Source organism: Bolinopsis microptera, chromosome 13 (genome assembly GCF_026151205.1).
Source record: "Bolinopsis microptera isolate Bmic1 chromosome 13, MBARI_Bmic_1.0, whole genome shotgun sequence".
Classification (NCBI taxonomy): domain Eukaryota; kingdom Metazoa; phylum Ctenophora; class Tentaculata; order Lobata; family Bolinopsidae; genus Bolinopsis; species Bolinopsis microptera.
In genome coordinates this window covers 4,416,559-4,434,160 of record NC_087084.1, presented here as the reverse complement: position 1 = coordinate 4,434,160, position 17,602 = coordinate 4,416,559, and the positions used below count along the sequence as shown (strand labels likewise).

The 17,602-nt window shown below is 36.7% G+C and overlaps 3 protein-coding genes across 5 annotated transcripts in view; 2 read left to right on the top strand and 1 right to left on the bottom strand.

The window, feature by feature from the left end:
* Positions 1 to 17,602, top strand: part of LOC134825063 (LIM/homeobox protein Lhx3-like) — a 667,636-nt gene that overhangs the window by 487,979 nt on the left and 162,055 nt on the right. The gene's annotated exons all lie outside the window — the stretch shown is intronic.
* On the bottom strand, positions 3,195 to 7,828 carry LOC134825065 (uncharacterized). Of its 3 annotated transcripts, none has more exons than XM_063837190.1 (8): positions 7,687 to 7,828; positions 7,145 to 7,278; positions 6,846 to 6,942; positions 6,138 to 6,269; positions 5,725 to 5,824; positions 5,493 to 5,580; positions 4,975 to 5,221; positions 3,195 to 4,547 (listed from the first exon to the last, which is right to left on the bottom strand). In XM_063837190.1, exons 1-8 carry the CDS (start codon positions 7,776 to 7,778, stop codon positions 4,433 to 4,435), a joined length of 1,005 nt encoding a protein of 334 aa, XP_063693260.1. In that variant the 5' UTR covers positions 7,779 to 7,828; the 3' UTR covers positions 3,195 to 4,432. The 3 variants fall into 3 exon arrangements, with proteins under 3 accessions (XP_063693260.1, XP_063693262.1, XP_063693261.1); XM_063837192.1 differs by having other exon boundaries at positions 3,196 to 4,547; positions 7,145 to 7,285; XM_063837191.1 differs by having other exon boundaries at positions 3,933 to 4,547; positions 5,725 to 5,821; positions 7,687 to 7,807.
* LOC134825468 (uncharacterized) lies at positions 8,627 to 16,241 on the top strand. The gene is made up of 5 exons (XM_063837682.1): positions 8,627 to 8,747; positions 14,331 to 14,355; positions 14,535 to 15,367; positions 15,619 to 15,831; positions 16,124 to 16,241. Exons 1-5 carry the CDS (start codon positions 8,627 to 8,629, stop codon positions 16,213 to 16,215), a joined length of 1,284 nt encoding a protein of 427 aa, XP_063693752.1. The 3' UTR covers positions 16,216 to 16,241.

The window sequence follows — 17,602 nt, the reverse complement described above, 5'->3', positions numbered from 1 at the left end:
CTGAAATCAGAGAATCTAAAGACAAATTAAAGTGGCCGTGTCAATTAAAAAATTCACTAAACTTCTTTCATGTGGACAAGGCAATTTGTGCGGTTGACTACTACTGACTAGGTTAGCAAGCGAATTACTGCTTACAGACTGCCACATTTGCTAGGTTGCACGCTTGTCATGCCTACTTTGTAACAACTTTTCTTCAATTCCAATTAACGCTTTTCCGTTTAAACTAATTACCATGAACACATAAAAGAGACGAGAACATTACAAACTGCTCTACATACGAAATAATACAGAGCAACCCTCACGTGGCAATAATATAACAAATTCAAACATGACATCTTCGTTAAATGTATATGTCGCGGTAAAACATAAAATAGAAAATTGGCAAAAATTAGTGAATAGCATGAATTAATTCGTTATGCAGAAGCACCGCAACTTAACTAATCTACAAAATTGTGTATATTAGTGCTTTTCATGCAACAAGTAAAACAAATCCTTTATGTCATGTTTCCAGGGTTTGGACTGGAATTGCCTGCTTAAAGAACCTCCATCGCATTACATTACATAATTTTCTGAAACATATATTACATTTACAATAAATTATGCAATATCATAACATTACAATCAACAAAATAATTGTGTATATAATATAGGTACCAGTCAGTGTATCACAACAGTATATAATTGAATTTTGTAGCTCATGTATATGGAAAATAATATTGTAAACATATTGCTTTATTACAACTAAATCAATAATCAAAAACTTTCTTCTTTTATAGTTATTATAGTAGTCAATGTCTTTAATTGGGAGTAAAACAAAAGAAAATTCGTCCATTTATAATCACTGAAAAGCAAAATCGTCACCACATGTCCCTGTATTAACGAGTGCTGCACCTGTGAAAGGTAAGAAACAAAGTGCTCCCACTAGCTCCACTATCTAGCTCCACCCTCAAACTGTACCTACTAACAAACCTCCTCCTGACATGTAACAAGCTCCCATTAGTCATGATAACCACCCCTCTCACTCTCCCTCTCCTATCACTCACTATCACCCTCCTGCAGGTCCCTACTGAGAGTATAGACACCGGGCGGGTAACCTTGAACACTGCTGGATCTAACAGCTCCCTGCTCCAGTGGGTAGTGTCTGTTCCGTTACCACACATGTTGACTACTAGAGAGTTGTAGACCCAAGGGAGAGAGGCGTTGCGTGCTAACATGCTGCTGACTCTGGAGACTAGCTTGTGGAGACGGGGGTAGGTGGAGAGGGGGATTGGTTTGAAGGTTATCCCGCTTATACAGCATGCAACTGGTCCTATCCAGGCTGTTTGGGTTAGCTGTTTAACAAACTGAGTGACAGGTAGTTGAGGATTTAGACTGGTTCTTTGAGCTGTTCTCTCCTCGCAGTTCAGGTTCTTCAGTATGAAACGTTTCAGGGTCTCACTTGCGTGGTCAGTGATACAACGGGTAAAGAAACTTATTGTTGAAGATTTGTCTTGTTGTACGAGACGGTGGTGACTTGTTGAGTGAATTATTGACACATAATATAAGTTGGAAAATTTCAGCCTCCTGCACATTCTCTCGCTTGTTTTCACCGAGATTTTTCGTGCTTTTCTCTTTTTGCTGACAGTTAGAGGGGGTTGACCTCGAACAATAGCTGTATTAGATTTGTGTTTCACTCTTGGGATAATATTCTTCACAGGCTTTACTGATTTAACACATTCCCCAGCTCTTACAGAGGAGTCAAGCTCATCCAAATCCTCTACAATGCAGGAAGGACCACTACTCTTGCCAGGGTTTACTTGTAGCACAAAAGAGACACGAACCTCCCTGTTACCTTCACCTCTTCCTCCTGATAAAGGAACCAATACTTGGAACGTATCGTCCCCGATCACTATATCATCTGATTCCTTGTTGTTAACTGTGAGGGTATCATCTGGTTCCAGCCCGACTAGATGAGCTGTAGCCCTAACCTTGATAAGAGATTTAGATGTTTCCAGATCAATGCCACTTCCAGGTTCTAAACGAACATTGATCTGATTTGTTTTAAATCCTGTTAGGTCGACCAGTGTCGAGTTTGGTCTGCAGTCTTCAGTGGCGGTGCAGCAGGAGTGCTCTGTTTGGTCACTGTCAGGTTGAATAAAAGTAGAACTTATCTTTATAGTATCTGCCACATCTTCTTCGTTTACAGACTGCTTATCTTCCTCCTGTTCAAGTTGTTCACTTTTAGGCTGGGATAATGTAAGTAATGTTGCTCTAACATCCAGTCTGGGGGACCCGTACTTACGCTGAATATCAACGTCAGGACTAGCAGAAAGGAATTTACCTGGTACATGTTCATTATTGTTTGAGGTGGTATTTTCTGGAGGCTCCTCTTCGTTTATAGATGGCCGTACTTCAGGAGCTGACGGCAACTCTTCAGACTCGACAGGAGGTCTAAAAGTCGAGGAAAATATTCCTGACGTAGGCTTGTTGTTATCTACTTCAGGTTGAGTCATTTCGCTAGGCGATAAAGATCCGGTTGCTTCAGCGAAAGCAGCTACAACATTGTTCTGAAAGTCCGCTAAATCGAATCCCCCAAAAACCTCTCTAGGCTGAGCTATAGAGTTTTTTTGTCTGCAGTTGAAATGTAACATTCCCAGATTATCAGAGAGATAAGAAACATATTTTTCAACAATCGAGGGTCGTCTCTGTTCGTCGTCCATCCCGTCTACATGACTTTGGGAGTGAGATTATAATATGTCCAACTGTTGGTAAGTTTTCAGCAGGACGCTTACTTTTAACTTTTTTAAAGTTTTGAGAAATGCATACAATTACTAGTATATCTAAAGATAATCACAAAGAAAATAGTTACGTCAAGGCAGAACAAATTTCTATACTCTACGCAATAGTAATTAGCTGATATAGACTATCGTATCCGATTATAGCATTTAACCTTCTGTACAAAGTACAATTTAACCGCAAATGAGGACGCACACAGAGTCTGCTGTAAACTCTACTGTAGACATCATCGTGTAAAGTTATGTGTACCATTAAAGTTTTTAACTTACCATTACCTAGTCTCACAATAATAATTTTATTTTAAACCAGCTGTAGAGTCTACTGTTGGTAAAAAATGCACTTAGATTTAATGCTAGTTGAGGTCTCACAGTTTACTTCAACTTGTAACTATATAGGATTAGAATGATAACACATGAGTATATATATACTGATTACTGCAATTATAATAATAAATAACAGGGTGCATAGCGAAAATAAAAGATACAAATCGTTCAAAATTGTGGACTATTATTAACTCACAAATCCTAGGTAATTGATCAGCTTGAAAATGCATGCAGGAAATCGTGCCCATTAGGATTGTACTACTGTTATACTGTCATACTGTCATACTAGTCTGTCTTTGTCATACATTTAAATCAACTAACAAATACTCTTGAACCGGTTTGAGAGCTGTGCTGCTGGAGTCTGAACAATGCAAATTACCAATTAGCTCGGTCCCTACACGATCAGGTGATGGTTCTTATGGGGACCTTATTACAATTTATGGTGATAACTATGAATAATAAAGTCAATCTATACATATATTCTGGATTGGTAGATCATACCAAATATGACTAGTCAAATATTACCTCAGCAATCAGCATAGTGTATTTGAGTAATTCGCACTCAAATAGACATGCTCATTTTCAAAGTGAAGCTGTTGGCACTACTGAGCCTTCAAAAGGTTAAAAGAATTTAGGGATTTGATCAGCTCTGGTCTTTTTGAACTAAGCTGCATTTTCTTCCATTAAGACGGGACGAAGAATGCTTAAATACTGTTTACATACTTCAATAAATTACCTATTGTTGTTAAACTGAAACTGAAAAGAAAGATAGAATTTGAGCAAATCTTCAGCCAATATTTACCATTCGAGATTTCCAATAAAAATTCTTTCATATCAGTATCACTACAATAAACTATCAAACTATAAAATAGCAACGTATAAAACACAAAGTTTATTAACAATACTTTAAAAGTTATTATCCGGCAATCAATGTATTTGGTCTGAAAATCGTAACCTTTTTTTGAAAAGCTGAAAACCACTGCCGTAAACATTTTATCTGAACATTTAGAGGTTTATAGTACTAAAACCTCTAATTAATGTTCATATAAACTACAGATATATCTGCGACTGTAGTTTAGTGCGGTCATCTTTTAGCGGCTGGCTTATTTACTATAAACCCGACTGGCCTGGTCGTTTAAACAAATATTTTACTTAAGTAAAATTTTATGTTTATATTAGCACAGCTATACCATAAATAATAAATATGCCGTGAAATCCTTGTGGTCGCAATAGCAACTAAATATATGTGCTTAACAGTTCGGGGAAATTATCCAATCGTGAATATTATAGCCATGGCTGCAGGAACTCTCATCAAAATAACCTCAATAATCAGTCTACAACAAAGGTTTACCAGTAGCTGAAACAATTTCACTCTCAATATTATAAAGGTCCTTAATCCAGCCAGTCAGCCAGGTCTGAGAGACCACCATGCTCCGAACAGTCTGATATCTGGAGAAAATTATTAGAAATTATTAAAAATTATTAGAAATTATTAGAAATTATTAGAAATTATTAGAAATTATTAGAAATTATTAGAAATTATTAGAAATTATTAGAAATTATTAGAAATTATTAGAAATTATTAGAAATTATTAGAAATTATTAGAAATTATTAGAAATTATTAGAAATTATTAGAAATTATTAGAAATTATTAGAAATTATTAGAAATTATTAGAAATTATTAGAAATTATTAGAAATTATTAGAAATTATTAGAAATTATTAGAAATTATTAGAAATTATTAGAAATTATTAGAAACTATTAGAAATTATTAAAAATTATTAAAAATTAAAAATTAGAAAGATCATTATATCATTATTACAATTTTATATGTGTCAAATCAATTATATGAAAATTATTCGACCAAGAAGTAACCTAGAGTATGTGTCTGGATCCAGGGTGGTGGTGCCTGGGGTGCAGTACAGTTCACTGTAGCGAGATATCTCGTCGTAGGTCATTGGAGAAATGCTTTTCTTTGCGGAGGAGGTGCTCCGCGAGGAGGAGGTTTTGGAGCTCTTTGAGAGAGAGGGTGAGGGTGGGTAAGTTTCTTGGGAGATCAGGGATTGGTAGGTAGATTCAGGAGGGTTACAGACTAAGGATTCAGGCTGTGTCCACTTTCCTTCTGATAAAGGTGATATTCGTACTTTAAATTGTTTTAGCTACCAATATATCATATTGTGAGCCTTGATATTCATAAATGCGAAAACTTCTCCATTTCTAAATTAGATTCATTTATTATTACATCATGTAAAGATGTAATACATGTATTACATGAATAATAAATATGTATATTTAAAGATTTAATAAGGTACTCAAAACTATTGTAAAACATGTATTACATGAATAATAAATATGTATATTTAAAGATTTAATAAGGTACTCAAAATTATTACCGGATAGCTGCTTGGGGCCTGACTTAGAACTGGAATCTGACGAACTTGTGCTACACGTATCAGGCAGCTCAGAGGGAGGATGGCAAATCTGAAAACATGAAATTTATTAGATCTATAACAAGGTAAGTATTCAACACATCAGCCGTCAGTACCCAATTTATGTGTTTTTAGTGCATTCAGAAGTTATAAATATGAAATTCAACAAGCAGAAATTTATTGCAAGTTATCTAACCATGGATTCGTCTAAAGTTGATGCAGTCTCTATTCCTTCTTTGGTAGAAAAGAATACTGGTGGACTAGATCTTGATGTTGAGGATGTGTCTGTTGTACTTCTGATAGTAGTAGGTGAATAACGAGAAGGCAATACAATACATTTAAGTGTTATGATAATTACTTTTAGATGCTGATGAGAACCAGCACAAATTTGAACGGTTATAGTATATACCAAATAAACCTATTTTCATAATTCTAACTTTTTATGCATGTTTCGAATCATGCAAAGTTTAATTTTCGATGCTTCGATCATTTGCGTGCAAACGTCAACCGTGAAAATGTTTGTTAAACCAATATAGATTAATGTGACTCCACCTTCGAATAGTTAAAAAGTTTAACAAACACAACACATTTAAAACTGAGTGAACTTACGAATTATCAGAAGTATTGTTGGAGAAGTACAGACAGTTGTCCGAAGCGCTACTTCTGAAGGGGTAGGTTCCAGGGTCTATATTGAGTCCACTGTTAGAGGGGGAGAACTTGTTACCGTTACACAGTGCGTACCTGGGTTATTCTTTGTTGTTAGCAACTGTAGATTCGTCCGGGTGTTTGAGTAAAACGTATTGCTGCACGTTGCAAGCTTCTCTCGTGCACGCGAAAAGGAGTTACAACGTGTATCAAGAAACGCGTCATCTAGCGTCATTTCACGCTAGATGACGCTAGATGTCGGATTTAAACTATCGGTAAAGGTCCAAAATGACCGGGAAGGGCCGGGATTAGACAATCACAAATAGACCCGCTGGTGAAATCTCTGCATTAGAAAGAACTTATTACCGCTACATACTGCGTACCTGGCAGTTGTGATGTGGGTCAACTATTTTCACAACTAAAATTCAATACATTTATTGAGGTACTGACGAAAACTTTTAAAAACTTATTCGTTGTCTGAAAAACTGATTATTGATCATTCTTTCTTAACAGTTATAAACCCCATCCAAAATATGGTCGCAGAATTTAGCTTCCAACAAGATATCCCTTACCCCTAAACCTAATTCCAACCTCGAACCTAACTTTAAACTATTCATTGCAATTCAAATCATACGAAAAAAATTAAAGAATTACTTTAAAATGTCCAAAAACCTGTATCCCTTATCTTTGAACTGCATAACCGTTTCCAGGTACCTCTGATGCTGGACTCCTCTTTTTGTGCTCTTGTCTGCCAACTCATCCAGCAGACCTAAGGGCGAAAGCTCTTCTTTGTGAATTATTATCAGAAGGAATCTAGCATCGTAGATAGAAAAAATGTATTTTATTCATCTTAGACCATGGAACATTGTAAGGAAGACAAAAATAGAACTTAATCGAGTACACAATTAATCGATCATAATCAGTTGTTTATAAAACATCACAGCTGAGGTTATAACACCACAATTATTCACTTTGAACGTCTCTGTAACGATCCCCTAGTGGTTCAGGGTATGAGTACATGAAGGGGTGGATGTTGGAAGCTAACTTTGCTTCAAACTCAGGACCTTCCAGCTTTACGTTCTCCGTCTCCATTATCTTCTGCAATCTGAAATCTGCACAGTTAAATATTGTGAATTGAGTTTTATTTTGGTTATTTGTGAGAATAATGGGACTTTGAAAATAGATTTTGGTGCTTTAGATCTTTAATAGAAAGGGTCGATCAGCTGCAATCGTAATGCACTTTCTAATTCTAACGTAATTTCAATGAAAATATCCATAGGACATAAAACATTTCAAAACAATTCAAACACATTATGATGATAATGAGATCTATCAGGTTCTAATCGGACGTATAATCATCCGTTTTATCAGAGCTACTCAGCTAGTGAGATTTGTCAAATTTAAGGTTAAGACTGGATCTGGAGGAGTCATTTTAGGGCCTACGAAATAATGTCCACTGGTATTTTGTCGAGCTGAACATCCTGCATCCTTTGAACAAACAATGAGATCTAACCTCTTTTTGACTTGTTGTATCTGTTTCTGATAACCCTGCAATTTGTTCAGTTCGCTGAATATCTCTACAAGCTTGGCAGCATCATCCTGCATTGCTGAACTTCAAGTAAATAGCCATTCCTTCGATCACAAAACAGCTTAAAAGTGAACTTATAACCTTACTGTCTCTGTGCCTATTTGAGCACAGCTGCTGTCCTTGACTAAGTTCTAATGAACCAATAAACCAAGTACTTAAGTATATATTATTTAATTTTCGGGGACACGACCGTTTTAAGTTTTGGAAGGAGAGAAGATAAGAACATCGAAAAAACGAGACAAGTAAAAAAATGTACTACCGCATAGTGGAGGAGGTGTGATTGGGAACAGCATGAAGTGGAAATATGAGCTCACTTATAAGGAAATCTAATATGGTTGTGTTACCAACCTCTCTACCGTTATCTTATTATGTAGTTACTCTTATTATATAGTTAGACTATTGTGTAGTTACTCCAACGTGGAGTTACTTGCTAACCAAGCTCCTCAAAGGTGGGTGATGAATAAACTAAAGTAATAAATATTAATAATATTAGTAATAAAGTGATATCCGTTAAGTTTTCCTACCTTTAAACTATTCAAAATTGAAAATGCCCTTATTAACTTAATTTTAAATTTAGATATATTATTGTATGTGGTAAGTGGTTGTTCGACTAGTAACTTAAAAGTTGACTGTTCAAAAATGTTAAACCAGAAACCCAAGGTATAGAAGCAGTGAAAATACGCGTATAACTAGCTATAAAGCTATAACGAAGTTCAAGTACGTATCCTGCAACGAAATACGCAGTACAAAACATCATCAAGCAATCTAATCAACAAAACGTCGTGAGTGGTAAATCAAAGTGTGTCGCGTGGTCACGTGACACGTGTTCAAGTCACGTGGTGTTATATCAGAGCACGTGGGCGGAATGAGACGATGTGATTGGCTGCTGCACGCCAACATGCACCATCATCTGACATTCGGAGGTTTGTCAGCTTTGAGCGATTTGTTGGACGGAAAAATAGCAATTATGCTGAAAAGTGAAGCAGGTAAGCAAAAGGAATTTGTTATTTTCACTGATTACAATGCAGAAAGAATGGATATTTGTTTGAGAGATGAGGCGACACGTGCTTGTTTGTTATTATTACGTCAATTATTATATAAGGCCAGCACACCGTGCTGTCATGCACGTGCTAACCCAGAGCACGTGCTAACCCAGAGCACGTGACACAATCCGACGTGTCGTTCTATCCAACGAGCAATAAAATTATGCAAGGCAAAATGGGTTCAGATTGATGGTTGGTATCGTGTTATATGGTTCGTTGATTAAACCTAGCTGTATAATAAACAACCGTTAAACGACCGTTAAACGACCGTTAAATGACCGTTGCTTCTTGCTCGAAAACCGACCATTATGCATGACTGTCCTAAGGTTTTACCTGCGTTTTTTATCACGATAAAAGCTGGCACAAGGGGGAATAATAATTTTATTTGCAGGAGATAACAACTTATATCTACCCTCGAGTATTACTAAGCAATCAAAAACATGAGTTGCTGAAGTAAGACGTCTGTAAAAGTTTACAGCTAAAATTCGTTTAGATTAGGGTATCTTGTGGCGAATATAAATGTATCACCCGCAGCGCTCATCATATTTGGAAGGTTTTGAGATATATTGAGTAGGAAATAGGATGAGGTATAGACTAATCTACTATGGAGTAGAAAGAGGTATTGAGTTATAATTTCGGTCAGCTATAGATACACATTCTAATTCTGTATGTCAACTAATACCAAGCTCTTCTCATCCATTCATTCCAAATAGTTTGATTAGAGATAAACTGTCTTATGGTTGGATTTTTAAATCTTCATCTTTCAGGCTTTATCAGGAATTTTAATTAAACTAATATCCGTAAATTACACACGCACACACGCACATTTATTTAGATTATAGATGTTGATTCTCTTGGCGAAGTGAGGTACATTTGTTTACTTTAATAGCAAGGTTCTGTTTTAGCAGGAGACAGAGGTGATGCACAATGCAGATTTTTTACTTTAAGGGGCAGGTTCTGTTCAGCAGAAGAAAGAGGTGATGCACATTTTGTATTATGGAACGCTTGTATTTTGTAACGCTTGTTACCCTCCCCCCCCCCCCCCCCCCCCCCCCCCCCCCCCCCCCCCCCCTTTGGAGGTTCAAATTTATTTTCTGAACGAAAGCTTGAAAATAACCGAGAAATCGACTTTGTTAATCATAATATTACTAACTCATTTTAAAAATTCACGAGAAATCGATTTAACTAGGTTTCAGAACCTATAAACACTTCATCATCCCTCAAAATTGATGTTTTATAGTTAATATGAGCAACAATTAGCAACATGGTTTGATCCTTCGGTTCAGCTTATCACCTAGGGGGTTAAAATAGAGCTGAGTTGTGTGGTAGATAAACTGAAACAGAAGATCAAGGCAATCGTCACGTTAACTGATCGAACAGGTACCAGCACGATTTTCAGAGAAAACTCTAGATTGATATGTTTGTTACAATATCTCAATATCAAATATGTTTGTTGTAAGAGTTGAGAGCAGTTTCATATTGAAGTAGAGGGTACGGAAGTGCAACACCCTCCACGCTAGCTTTAGCACTCCAGCTTTAGAACTCCAGCTTTAGCACTCCAGCTTTAGCAATCTAGCTTTAGCACTTCAGCTTTAGCACTTCAGTATTAGCACTCCAGCTTTAGAACTCCAGCTTTAGCACTCCAGCTTTAGCACTCTAGCATTAGCACTCCAGCTTTAGCACTCCAGCTTTAGCAATCTAGCTTTAGCACTTCAGCTTTAACACTTCAGTATTAGCACTTTAGCTTATTTAAATTGATTTAGGTTCATCGTTTAGAAAAACAGTTAAGAAAGTTAAGATTAGCAAGATTAGTATTACCAAGCAGTTGGAAAGTATCGTGGAATCAGTTATTCTAAACCATCACCTATCACTTGGTGGTCTCTGCAGGCTTCACTACTCAATAGCATTTTAATGATATATGGAAAAAGCCGAAAGCGTTAAGGAAATGGCGGAGACTGAAGCGTCGTTAAAAAATAGTTTATTGATATTTTATTATATGGATATTTATTTATACTTTCTCATTATTATAATTAAATTTTGGAAATATTGTTATTCAACTCATGATTTTTTCTTCTGACCTAATTATTTGACATCATAATGGGATACCCAGACTAACTAGCAGCTCCAATTCAACAACACTACTTTACTACTATACTGTATAAAGCCATCAAGGATGTGCAGCTGTTTGAAGAGAAGCTGGTTGACCACTTAATCCAAGTTTTCAAGGCCACACCTCCTTCGCATTACTATTTTTGTAGGATTATTTTCCTCGATGCTGCAGTAGTTCATAGTTTTTAAAACATAGCTGTGCAAGGATAATTGTGAACCTCGGATGGAGATTGCACATAACTTTAGCTCTTTAAAAACATGCTCGAGATATGGTGATGGGGAAGTGCAAAGTTGTAAATACTACTGCTATTGTAAAAATAACGTTATTGATTTTATTATGGCAAGTTGAAATCTTAATGAAATAAGATCGTGAGTAAAAAACTGTATTTTCTCCATTATAAAAATGATGCCTAACAAACTATGTATTAAAATAAATCGCTTTTCATGCTGAACGGTAAATTCCATATTTCACGAAGCAAAGAGTTGGCCGTGATATAAGGCTTCGTCTGATATTAGTACCCAAAAGCGAAAGTACTAAAAGATGTAAATGTCGTACTAAAAGATTCGTCTTACCAAGCTGATTACGATCCTGTAAAAATTATTTCAAAAAAACTGATACTTTTTGAGTTATAGGCATTTTAAGCCTTAAATCTGCCTTTTTTGCCCTTTTTTACGATGAATTTTACTAAGTCGTTTGAGGCCACATTGCATAGCTTAAAACTCAAAATTGAGAGAAATCCTGTTCCAAAAAGCTTTCCATGATCATCAACTACACTCACAAGAATTTTTGAAGCGATATCTGATGACCTGGGCGAGTGGTAAAATGTACAACTTTGGTGGTAGGCAAAAATCCCAATTTTTCTTTTTCCACCTTGTTTGGTCTGTAACTTGGTCATTTATTGTTCAATTATATAATCTTTTATAGGGTTGTCTTGTTCGGAGTGTAAGTAAATGTTCAGTAAATGGCCGAACTATCGGTATTACAGTGACAGACTTCTCCAAATTTTAAAAATTTTCGAAAAAGAAAAATATTTTTTTTCTCGAGGAGGGAATATTTTTTTAAATTTTTGAAGGTGTACAATCTTATTCTTTTTGTCTATTTAAAAATAATATAAAATAAAATCGATGTTCGGAGCAAAAACGGTTTTGGTGTATCTCCCCTTAATAGCTCAGTCAAATCGAAAAATATTCGTGTTCTTTTTTTTTAAATAAGGCTCATTTTCGCATTTATTTGATAGTTTAGATAGTCGGATCGAGCCAAATTTTATTGAATTCAACTCTCATGAAAACATGAAAGTTGTAGCTTCTCAGATGACCGAGATACGAAGCATAACGAGTTTATTCATTACGTGTGATCAGGTGATTGGCTAACCTTATCAGTATCATGTGATAAGGTGACCCCGTTAACCACCCCGTTAAACTGTTAAACATTATGGGAATCGTTAAGGCTGTCCAATTAAGGTGTCGTTTCACGGTGTCACATAATCACCCAGTCAATTTTGTTAACGAGATACACAAAATGCTTGATTACTTCGTCATTTCAAATCCTTTTCACGTAATTTTTTCAGACCAGATGCAACATTTAATAATCTACCGTCTCTGAAAAAATTAGGCGTCCAGCATGTTCAGAGAGAACAATACAGGTGTTTTCATATTGAATGGGCGTGGTCTAAAATATTCGAATTTTCAATTCTCAAATATAAAACACAGAGGAAGTATAAGACCCAACGTATGGGTACTGACTTTTGGCCCACCCTGCATTATGACACATCAAATATAAATAAAACACAGAGGAAGTATAAGACCCAACGTATGGGTACTGACTTTTGGCCCACCCTGCATTATGACACATTAGGGCTATTTCCCCAGCTATACCTAGGAAACTGAAACTGCCTCAAGTGCCTCAAAGTGCTGCCTCAAGTGCCTCAGTGCCTCAATGCGTCACAAGGTTATCTGGCCTTATTTGACCCAGTTTGCAAGAGTATACATTCACATACTACTGTTAATGATAATTATAATATAACGGCAAACGTTGAATTCTGTACTGTAGAATTACTAGTTCCTGTCACAACCCGTGAATCTATGATAGTATGATAGAGGCTGTAACAATGCAGTCTCAAGCTCCAAGATGGTCCGTGCACCCTGCCTATCTCCCCATAAACCCTGTAAACCGTCCCAACTGACAAGCTATTTACTGGAAATTCCCCTGTTAGTGAGGCTCTCTGCATCCAGAAAGCAGGTACTATTGCCCTCTGCATCTTGTATCGGGGGTTATCTGGATCCAAGAACCAGGCCGATTATAATATGCGGGCAGATGTAGACAGGGCTGCATTGTCAGGAGATAAAGGTAGTATGTCTTCAGTCACACTTGTCAGAACCGCCCCTCAGCAGTTTATTTAATATCAGCCTCAGACCAAAGGTCATCAGTGTTCAGTGGTTTGCTTTTCGAGAGCTCCATTGACGTATGGAGCCTTTAGTATTATTTTTCAGTTCTTCTATATTACATTATATCAAGGCAAACTAAATGGTTGTTAAGTTGTTAGGGCCACGCTTTTTAAACTTGTACTGTACGTTTTTATTTGTATAGTCTTCATGAAAACTTATCATTTTGTTATCTATTTCGTTACATGATATACATTTTAAAAGGAAGCATTTTCTTTTTAAGCCCATTGAGAGTCATGTTTAAAAATGGGCAGTAAAAATAGGTATAGGGTCATTTTTAAAAATAAGAATGTTTTTATTCCACGCCAGCAATCATTCGTCGATATACAAAATTATTTAGGTAACTTTGTTTTTTATACTGAAGAGTAAAACATCCAAACTCTTGTCGAACCGTACATGATGCATTGAAAAAAACACTGGGTGAGAATTGAGAAACAGCTAAACAGCTTTTTTAGTAGTATTCAGCATATCCATATCCAGCCCCAATTGCAATGTTATCATGGTTCCACCGCTGTGTTTCGGGTTAGCCGCCATAACTTGCAAAAGTTAGCATTGCCATTAATTCCTTTGACAAATAAGCTCACCTCCGATCACGACAATACCCCCCGAGTCCTCATTATAGACAAAAGATTGACCGTACCGTCTTATCTCAGAACACTTGTAGATAGTGGGGGTCACCAGACTCCATACGGGACTCCGGGAGGATAGGTCCATGGTGTGAAGTGAGCAGGAATAGTGGTCCGTGTCTCCACCGGTCAGACCTGTCAAGTGATTAGGTTATTAATTAGCTGATTAGTAATAAGTAGGAGATCGGTAATTTATCGGTAAATTTAACAAATAGGTTCTGAAGATTTCGGATTACCGCCCCAATAATGTAACCCACCGGCAGACATTTCTAAAAATATGTCTTCATTATCGGTATAATTAATTATAATAAACCATAAAAACAATCTGATACCTGAAAAACTTTTTCAGGTGGTAAAAATGGGTATTATGTCAAGTAATTTGAATAAGTTTAGTACCTTAACATGCAGATAAAAAAGTCTGGGTTACTTAATAAGAATATAATATGATTAGTCTGATTTGAACGTGAAATGAACGAGTAATTATTAATAAACAATTGATAAGATCGTATACTCAAACGAACTTATAAATGAATTATCAATTATCTTAAACCAGGAACATGGTGTCCTTTCAACTGCTAACAGCCCTGCTAGCCCTCCATTGCACAATCCCCACTATATCGGCCTCCGAGGAACTATTAACAAAGGCTCTGCAGTTCGGCACCACAGTTGGTGATTACGTCAGGTTTCCACCTAATATGAGCCAGGTCAAAGACTCCCTAACGGTGTGTTCATGGGTAAAGAAACAGCTGACTGGCACCTACAGAGACTGGTTTAACTACAAAACGTCCACACACGGGGATGAGATCCTAATATCAGATGGTGGTTCGCACAACTACATTCACGGTGACAGCATCGGCGTGGAAAGTGCTGTTAAAGTACATCTTGGTACATGGACTCATCAATGTCAAAGCTGGTCGACGAGCTCTCCGGAAATAAAGACCTACTATAATGGTACTCTGATAGGATCTAAAAGTGTTTCCTCAGCTCCATTAGAAGAGGGGGGTGTCATCACTTTGGGACAAGACAGCAGCCCACATAACCATGAATTATTCGGTGGGCAGCTGATGAAACTGGAGGTTTTTGGAAAAGTGCTCAGTCAAGAAGAAGTAGCGGAGTTGTTTAATAGCGGGAGATGTTCTGATGTAGAAAAGAAGCACCAGGAAGTCAGGTTCATCACCTGGGAGAGCATACTGAGTCAAGACAGGACTGGCAATGTCACAGAGGTGGACTCTGGGTGTCCTGCTGAAGAGGAGGAAGAGGAGGAAGAAGAGGAAGATTGTGACTGCATTCATAGTATATGGGACATACTGTATGATCAGACCTACTTAAATCAAACACTTACCGCCGAGAAACTGACAGAGCTAAAATCCGCCTGGAACATGTTGGGTAAGTAAGCACTAAGCAAGTTGGGTTTGCCATTATCTTAATAGGCACATTGATTTTTAATAATCTTTAGAAGGAAACTATTTCATTAACAAACGTTTAAGTTCTAAATAATGGCGCAGGGGTGATGGACACTTGTTTGGACATGTGACAGTGACAATCAGTTTTGTTTGGGTAATGCTGGAACCTGATTAATTTATTCAACAATTCTCTTTTTTAAATAAACCATTTAAATATGTTGAATTTGTTTGCAGAACATTTTGTCGGGACACCGATCACGGAGAACATCATATCTCATTTCAAAGCCTACCATCCTATGCCTGCGGAGGAAGAGAACGAAGAAAAAGAAGAGGGAGATTGTGAGTGTACTCGCAGTATTTGGCACATACTAAATGATCAGACTTACTTCAACCAAACACTCACCGCCGAGAAACTGACCGAGCTAAAAGCTAACTGGAACATGTTGGGTAAGTGAATAATTAACATGAGTAGGTTTACTTTGTCAAGTATTATTTTTAGAGATTTTCCTTCGTTCTAGATCTGGTTCTACGACTGGATAGTGGTGCAGGGGAGGTTAACCGTATTAGTTGTGACGCGTGACAGAGATTCTTGTTCGATTGGACAATGCTGGAAGTTGATTGGTTAATACTGGCATGCGTCATAGTAAATATGGTTGAAATCTGGCCGTTTCCAGTAATATTGAACGCGAAACATTTTTCTTGTACGCTAGAAATAAACTAATAATAATTTTACTTGCAGATCATTTCGTCGGCACACCGATCACGGAGAATATCATAGCTTATTTTAAGGCGTACCATCCTATGCCGGCAGAGGAAGATGACAGCAGCTAGAGGAAAGAAAGCAAGGGAGAGCATTAACTCATATTCGGTACGTTGATTTTAATAACAAGATAATCACTTATTATTAACTATAGGTTTGTTGATTTGCTGAATATGAAAATTTAAAAATTATCAATTTCTAATAATATTACTGGTTATCCCTCTCGTTTCCGCGGCCGGTAAAATGTATTACTAATCACCTTCTCTCCAGGTCCTACTACAAAGTACTATGTTCTCCCTACAGCTGCTTGGTTACTAATTTGGTTACTAATTGGTTACTAATTTGGAGACGAGGATCTACTTTTTCTGATGCGTATCATGGGGATTAGTCTGATGCCAGGGCTTTTTAAACCCGTTTCTATAACAGTAACCCGTTTTAAAACATTTTGACATTTACATTTTAAGTACTGACTCTGATTTGATCCAGAAAAATGTTTGATAATTTTGAACAGTTATTTTACTGACCCATATATAAGTTCATTGGCAGCTAATTTTGGCTAATGTTGAAAAATTAATATCTTAGTGATGGGACTACCAAGTTGATATGAAAAGGATTTTTTTGACGAAGAGGTTTTTACGTTTAAGTTTAAGCAGCCAAAAAAAGAGACAAATATTTAACATTTTAGTTGTTATGAATTGGAAAATGTTAAAAATTTATTCGAGATAATAGACTGTTTAATTTGTCCAAATACAAGCTTTCATTGCTTTTAATTCCAATCTAAGAATTGTGTAATGTCTATAATACAAAATGTGCACCTCTTTCTTCTGCTGAACAGAACCTAACCATTAAAAGTAAACAAATGTGCATCACCTCAGTCTTCTGTTCAACAGAACCTTATACTATTAAAGTAAACAAATGTACCTCACTTCCCCACGAGAATTAAGATTTATTAGAAAAGATATATAAAGTTGCAGGTTCTAATCGGACGTTTCAGAGCTACTTCAGCTATATAGTGAGCGATGTCAAATTTAAGGTTAAGGAACATCTTACACCGCTATTAAGACTTGATCTGGAGGAGTCATTTTAGGGACTATGAAATAATTTCCACCTGTATTTTGTCGAACTGAACATCCTACACCCTTTGAACATCTTCTATTTGCTTTAATCTTAAAAATGGCTGCAGCTGGAGGCCAGTCTTACAGGTTCTAATCGGACGTATCAGAGCTACTTCAGCTAGTGAGTTATGTCAAATTAAAGGTTAAGAGTCGATCTAATCAGCTAATCTGGAGGAGTCATTTTACTAATTTACTATATAAAGTCTAAAGATATAAGAAGCGAAGAGATTAGAATGTGCTGCTAGGATCACAGTACCCCTCTTCTAGACACAGTCAGTACCCTATAAGCCTATACTACACAGTACCGCTACACTATACAGAGAGAAAGCTAAATATAGCTGCT

What these genes read in the sequence shown, in the direction of transcription:
- LOC134825065 (XM_063837190.1), bottom strand. Translation starts at nt 7,778, where the DNA reads ATGCAGGATGATGCTGCCAAGCTTGTAGAGATATTCAGCGAACTGAAC. An exon ending in TCGTTACAGAGACGTTCAAA is followed by an intron (nt 6,943 to 7,144) that starts GTGAATAATTGT and finishes TTTCGCCCTTAG; the next exon opens with GTCTGCTGGATGAGTTGGCA. An exon ending in AACAATACTTCTGATAATTC is followed by an intron (nt 5,825 to 6,137) that starts GTAAGTTCACTC and finishes TACTACTATCAG; the next exon opens with AAGTACAACAGACACATCCT.
- LOC134825468 (XM_063837682.1), top strand. Translation starts at nt 8,627, where the DNA reads ATGAGACGATGTGATTGGCTGCTGCACGCCAACATGCACCATCATCTG. An exon ending in TATGCTGAAAAGTGAAGCAG is followed by an intron (nt 8,748 to 14,330) that starts GTAAGCAAAAGG and finishes AAACTTTTTCAG; the next exon opens with GTGGTAAAAATGGGTATTAT. An exon ending in ATCCGCCTGGAACATGTTGG is followed by an intron (nt 15,368 to 15,618) that starts GTAAGTAAGCAC and finishes ATTTGTTTGCAG; the next exon opens with AACATTTTGTCGGGACACCG.